This window comes from Anoplopoma fimbria, chromosome 12 (assembly GCF_027596085.1).
Source record: "Anoplopoma fimbria isolate UVic2021 breed Golden Eagle Sablefish chromosome 12, Afim_UVic_2022, whole genome shotgun sequence".
Lineage (NCBI taxonomy): Eukaryota > Metazoa > Chordata > Actinopteri > Perciformes > Anoplopomatidae > Anoplopoma > Anoplopoma fimbria.
Genome location: NC_072460.1, coordinates 4,703,703 through 4,710,492, shown reverse-complemented (window position 1 = coordinate 4,710,492; position 6,790 = coordinate 4,703,703). Strand labels below are relative to the sequence as shown.

At 41.2% G+C, this 6,790-nt stretch overlaps 1 protein-coding gene across 1 annotated transcript in view; it reads right to left on the bottom strand.

The window, feature by feature from the left end:
* Positions 1-3,025: 3,025 nt before the first annotated feature.
* Positions 3,026-6,790, bottom strand: part of LOC129099391 (V-set and transmembrane domain-containing protein 2-like protein) — a 38,660-nt gene continuing 34,895 nt past the window's right edge. The window contains exon 4 of the mRNA XM_054608621.1: positions 3,026-3,493. Coding sequence (XP_054464596.1) covers positions 3,026-3,493 — 468 coding nt within the window. The remainder of the gene's footprint in view (positions 3,494-6,790) is intronic.

Sequence of the window (6,790 nt, the reverse complement as noted above, 5' to 3'; positions counted from 1 at the left end):
TTCATAAGAATGGAGTAAAAACCCAGACTCATCCTTTAAGAATACTATGGCGGTGTAGCTATAAAAAAAGATGGAGGACCACTGTCCCATTAGGAGATGCCCTCACTAGCCCTTGAGCTATCCCGCTGCCCACATCCCATATGCTTTAGGCCGAAGATGCTTCAGCTGGAAGGGGAGCGGGTGCACCAGGTTGTGTAACTATGTGGGAATTGAACGCCTCATGACAGGGATAGTGGCCGATCTATCATTGTACCTGTTATCATTGAGAGCCCTACAGGGTTCTAGGGATGTTTAAATGAAGGGAACAGCAAGCCCCCCCTCCGTTATCACATCACCTCACTGACAGGAGAAGCCCATCATAATGAATGTGTGAGGCTTCCAGTGTGAAACTAGCCGGCGTGTTTCGTATTTAGCTGGCCCGGCTCAACGCTAGCACAGTGCCTCTTTATCTCATGCTGCGCTGTTGCTATTTATCCTGCTGCCAGTGCTGACAATAGCACCATTAGTCATCAGCAGCAACGGGAGTGGGGCTTTGGCAGCACCTATTACGCACAGGCAACTGCCTAATACCGCTTCTCCTTAATGCACGCGGACAGACGCGCACACACACACACACACACACACACACACACACGCACAGAGAGCATGGAGGCCAGAAGCTAAACCATAGACGTAGCACTGTACAAACACCCTCAATAACCCCTTTAGATATATATATATAGTGACTTCCAAGGGGTTTCTAAGCTTCTTCTCACGTCTCTAAATCAATGCGTAACACTTTTGTTTCATATACAATTTATTTCATTTGATAAAGCCATACACTTAGTGTGAGACCAAACATTCTAGAAGAAACGTACGTTATACTTTTGTATGTTTTTTTTTTTTCTTCTTTTTTTAACAGTGATCTCTTCTTTACAAAACATCAAATCAAAGTTACTCATTTGAAAAAAAAATAAAAAATCAATCCCACTGATCACTCCTCTGTGCAGTAAAGCATCCTCCCAGTCCACAGGGACAGCCATCGATAACAGGAGTGTTGTAGTTCGTCTGATGGATAATACGGCGGAGAAGTAAAGCTCTGCATGGCCTTGAGACACACAATGTATTTTGAGGCAGTATGGACCTCCAATTTCAGTGTTTCACTAACAACATTTTCCTCTTTCTTCTCGCCCATCACCGCCCGGGGCTTTATCCAGAATGTTACCCACATTCACCTTGTCCCATTTGATCTCCTTCAGAGCGAAGCATCGCGCTGCGCTTCACCCAAGCATCTAAACGAAGGGTTTCTCATCCAGTTACAAAATTGGCAGAAGTTAAATGGCCTCTCACATCACTTTCAGTCCCTAAATCCCAAACTTAACCAAATTAATCCCACATTCAAGCTCATTAAATCACAGCAACATCTCGTGTTTGCGGCCCTGCACATACAGCACAGTAGTTGTGAGAAACACTGCTTAAGTACTAAGATACAATAAGGGAAATCCCTTTCTGAGCAGCTATGAAGAGAACATGTCATTCATCTGTCTGTACAGCACTTCTGGAGAGCAGTAAAGCAACAGAAAACGTCTCTGTAAATCAAAGATCTCTATTTGACAGGACTTTCAAAGTAGAAATAAAGATTGAAAACAGACTTTAAACTTTTTTTTTTTTTAAACTAATAAATGAAAAAAATGTTAACTAACAAACTTTGTCTTGTGTATGGTTGGTTGAAAACAATTTGAAGAAAAGAAAAAACATGCACTTTATTTCATATTATACAGTCATATATACAGAGTGGATTAGAGGCTTATAGTGGAGAGGATTGAGGCTTTTTTAAATGATTGAGCACTGGGCCGGAGCATCGGAATAAGGGAACTGAAGCTGGAATAGGAATACAGCACTACTCTTCCAAAAAGTCCAATCTTGCACCAAAACCACATTTCTTCCATTGATTTCTTGTTGCAGAGTGGATTCAGAGGCACACCACGTCAGATTCTTTTTGTGGCAGAGATTTTGATTCTTTCATGGCTTTCCAAACAGGTGGGGTCCACATGGGACAACAGGATTGATTTCTTTGAGCCTGAACAGCACAGGGGGGCGAGCAAAAATCATATTTTCTGTTGGACTGCAAATTCATAAGCTAGAAGGAGCTGTGGCGAAAACACAGATGATGTGCTTTGTTTGAATCCCGCACAAATGTTGGGAGTGTGGGATTTTTTTGCGACTGTGTTAACTGCAGAACAAATGAATTGAGGCCCGATCTGTCCTTGATGAGCGCTGCTGCGCTGGGACCTTGATGAGTTTCTGCTGAAGAAAGCATGTTTTGTTTTTTTCTCCCCCCGGGAGTAAACACAGAATAAATTGCTGAATTTCAGGTGCACAGATTTTGCAACCTGTTCGCGTATGTTAATAGAACACACAAAAAGATGCAGTGAAGCTGGTGCTCTGCGTTGAAAGCTAAGGACTCAGACTTCGACAAGATTTCCAGGGAAGAATTACTGACTGGTTTAATTTAATTCAGTGCACCTTCAGAATAAAAGGAACTTTCTCGCACTGGATACAGACCCAGTTAAAAAACTCTAATATACTTTTTTGGGGTTTGTGTCAAATGAAAGAGTAAGGCAGTGGAAGAAGTATGAGCCTGAAAGCAGGGTTGTGTCATTTACAGTACATAAAGTAGAGTGGATCAGGGTGGAACATGGGTTAATAGCAAGTCTTTTTTTATTTTTTTTCGGTGCTGAGGCCAGAAACGGTGGAGCTGCTTAGATCTACACATCAGCCCCTCACCCCCTTGCTGAATGTCATGAAGCCAGGCTTTACTGACAGTGAGCAGTCCAACACAGACCCACGCACAGCAAGAAAAAGCTACATTCCCCAGCACAGTTTACAGCGCTGTGCTCAAAACAAGCCATACTGTACATTTCTAGAGATTCTCAATTTGTGCACATGTTGTGCTGTGTGGGAAGAATAGCTTTTATATGCTGTGACACGCATCACGTTATGCAATCCTTGTGTAATCTATCACTCAGGTGTAATGAGCCAACGTCTACGGCGCGCAGCTTGGCTCGTTGGTGCAGTCATTGTGGCTGTGGTTACTGTCCACGTCCCTCTTCCTCAGCTCTCTGCCCGCCTTTTGCTGCTGACCGCTGCCGCTGTGGCTGTGGCCGTGGTGGGTCGGCGTCGAGGGCCGCTTGCCGTGCTCCTGGTTGTGCCCGTGATTCTGGTGATGGCCGTGAGCGTGCTCTTTGGTGCCACCGTGAGACTCGGCGTTGTCTCCGTCGACGTATTCCACCCCTCCCTTGGTATCGTCCAGGGCCTCGAAGTTGTCGTTGCGGTTACTGTCGATGATGTCGCTCTCTGGCACCACCTGCAGGTAGGCCCTGACGCGGTGGTGGCGGGCACCCGCGACGTCGCTGAAGTCGATGACGCGGCACTCATAGGTGCCCTCATCAGAAGGCTTCACCCGGGAGAGGCGGAGTTTATGGGAGATGTTGCTTCCTACAACCTTCACGACCTGGCAAAGGTGAACGAAATAAAGACGAGAAAAGCGAGAAATTAGCAACTTTTGCTGAGCGGCCACTGCTGTGGCCATAAGTGTCAATTACAGGATATCTTAAGTAATTAAAATGACAATATCAGTTACAAAGCAACCAAAACATTTCTAACATTAGCCACCATAATGTACTGGTCATATCACACCAAGTAAAGCTGTGCGTTAAAACCTATGCGTGTATTGAGTGGAGCAAGGGTTTATTTTATTGTTTATTTTTCATTTGGAAGAGGAGGAATGACCTATGTCTTCTTTCAAAAGTTGATGTACTCTCACTTTAAGCAATAACATGAAAGGTTATCATATCTCAAAGATGTAAATGGCCCCAGGAGAAGGCAGGTAGGTATTTTCAATGTTGGTGCAAAATAGCAATGCAACAAAATCGTTAATTGTAATTAGACGTCTTCCTATTTTTTCTCATAGTCTAACACCACTAATGCTGCACGCGGTAAACAAACATGGCAGACAAAGTGTGTAATGCAAGTGTGCAATGAAGCATTACAGGAACATCAGTCGCACTCATACTAACATTAAATCATCAGTTAAATCGCTGCTAAGCCAATGATTCACACCCCAGTGTCAACATCAGTTTAACATGTAAATATTGTTGGGCTGTTGTTTGTACCTGATAAAGTACAATGACCATAAGACCATATGGACAATGACCAAACAAGGTCATAGTCATAGTCCTAGCCATAACAAATTATAATAAAATATGCAATAAGATATCATAGTATAGTATCACATAACATTTTTAAAGTCAAAGGTATGCCATGAGTATGCCATTAAAATGTCATAGTATGGTATGCTATGTAAAATTTCATAATATAGAATAAAAATTAGTATGTCACAATTGTTTTTAATACATATATATCTAAATAGTATAATATAAAGACATACCAATGTCATACTATAGTGTCAATGACAATTTTCATGATATTGTATGTCATAAAGAAGTTATAAAAATGTCATTTAAATAATCACAGTATAGTTTACCATATAAATGCCATATGTCATAGTATATTATGCTATAGAAAAGTCCTAGTAAGGTTTGCCATAACAAAATATTTATACTGTTATGCTATAGTATGCCATATACAATGTCATAAAAAATAATGGAAAAGTTAGCCATTAAAATATCGTATAAATGTCAGCAAAAAGGAGATAAAAAAAACAGTATAGTATGGCATGAACATTTTCATTACGTTTTCTAAAAAAAGGATAGAAAGACATAAAATGGCCACAATGTCTTAAATGACATAAAATATTGTATTATTATGGCATGTCATAAAGTAATAAGTATGACATTAAAATGTCATTAAAAATGTCATTGTATATTATGCCATTAAAATGCCACACAAAATGACATAGTATAGAATGTTGTGACGGTCCCCCGACTTGTTTACTGGATCGCCCTAGTTGGAGGCACCTGAGCCTGGTGCTCTCCTCGTATAAAGCTCCACCTTTCTGGCGGTGAGATACTCTCCGCTTCCGCGCATTATTGTTTTGTTCCTATCCATGCAACATCCATTGCATGTTGAAAAAAGTCATAGTGTACTATGTCTAAAAATGTAATTAAAAAGTGATAGTAAAGCATGCCAAAAAATAGTCATAGTATAATATGTTGAAAATAGTCATAGTAAAAAGCATGTGTAGTATGTTGAAAAAAGTGATAGTGTAGCATTTCTAAATTTAATCAAAAAGTCATGGTATAGTATGTCGAAAAAAAAGTCATAAAACAATCTAAACATAGTGTGTCGAAAACATTAATAAAGTCACAGTATAGTATGTCGAAAAAATATATAAAATAGTCATAGTATAAAGTTGTAGTGTAGCATGTCTCAAAATGTCATTAAAAGTCATAGTATATCATGTATAAAAAAAGTCCTGAAATAGTCATAGTATAACATGTACCCAAAACATACTTTTCCTTTAATGGTAACAGTGATGTTGGGGCATACAAGTTCAGTCAAAATACATCTAAAAGGTTTACAGCTGCCTATAAAAAATTGGGCTTGGCAATGTTTTAAAAGGAAGTTAGGTTTAGCATGTATGTAGGCAGATACATACAGTGATAGAGAGATACAAAAACTAAATATGAGAGCTACGGCATACTAGATGTGGTGGTGAAATAACCTCTGTTAGTGGCCTGAATACACTCTACGGCTGCAGCTCCTCCCAGTCAATCCCTCCCATTCACAAATACACTGACTCAGACGACGGTTGTGCTTCTAAAAATTCTATTTGGGGCCTTGAAAGTACAAAGAGACTACATCTTGGAAGTAAAAGCTTGCAAGTTCACAGAGAAGTCTGGGGACATCGAGACATGTGCTGTACCTAGATATAAATACGACCTTGTTCATCACCCACCTTCCTCCCTGGTGGAAATGCCGGTCCCTGCATGTGCGTGTGACTGTATGTAAAAGCATAATGATGTTTTGTAGCACCTGTCATCAGTTTGTGTCTGCGTGTTTTGACTGTACTATATGTATGTGGGCCACCATTCCTCATATAGAGAAAGCTCATCATCATTTTCCAGCTGTACAGCCTGCAGTGTTCGGCTCCACCCACACAAACACACAAACAAATACACACACACACACACACACACACACACACACACACACACACACACACACACACACACACACACACACACACACACACACACACACACACACACACACACACACATACAGTCACCAAAACCACAGCTGGTGCCTTCACAATAGCGAATCAGCAGCAGTAGGCCTCTTGGGAGGAAGAACAGAGGCTTCATGATTTTTTTGCTAGTGTGTTTGTTTCTGCATTATGCACCTTTTTGCATTTCATATATTTTTAACTTAACGTACCATTTAATTTACCACCACATCACTGCTCGAGTAAGATATTTAGTGAGAGCGATATCTTGGTGTGGAGGTAATGTGTAGTAGTTCCTACATTTTTGCTCACATTTTTAGTCACCTCATAGCCGTGATAAAAGGCCCCCTTCAGGTTCATGTTGTGGGAAACTGTTCACCCGGGTGAGTTAAAGCATGGACAGAGGAGGAGATATAAAAAAAAGTTCTGCTGACTTCCCGAGCCTGTGCCCTTCACTGTTTATTATTTGGATTCGGTGCTCCAGTCATAAAGATGCAGGGGCGTTTATGAGAACCTGAAGATGATGCACTGCAGGCCGTGACCCCCCTTGAGGACGGCACTACCGCCGCCCACGAGCTCTTGTTCCGCCTGCTCCTCGGCTGACACTGTGATTCCACAAAC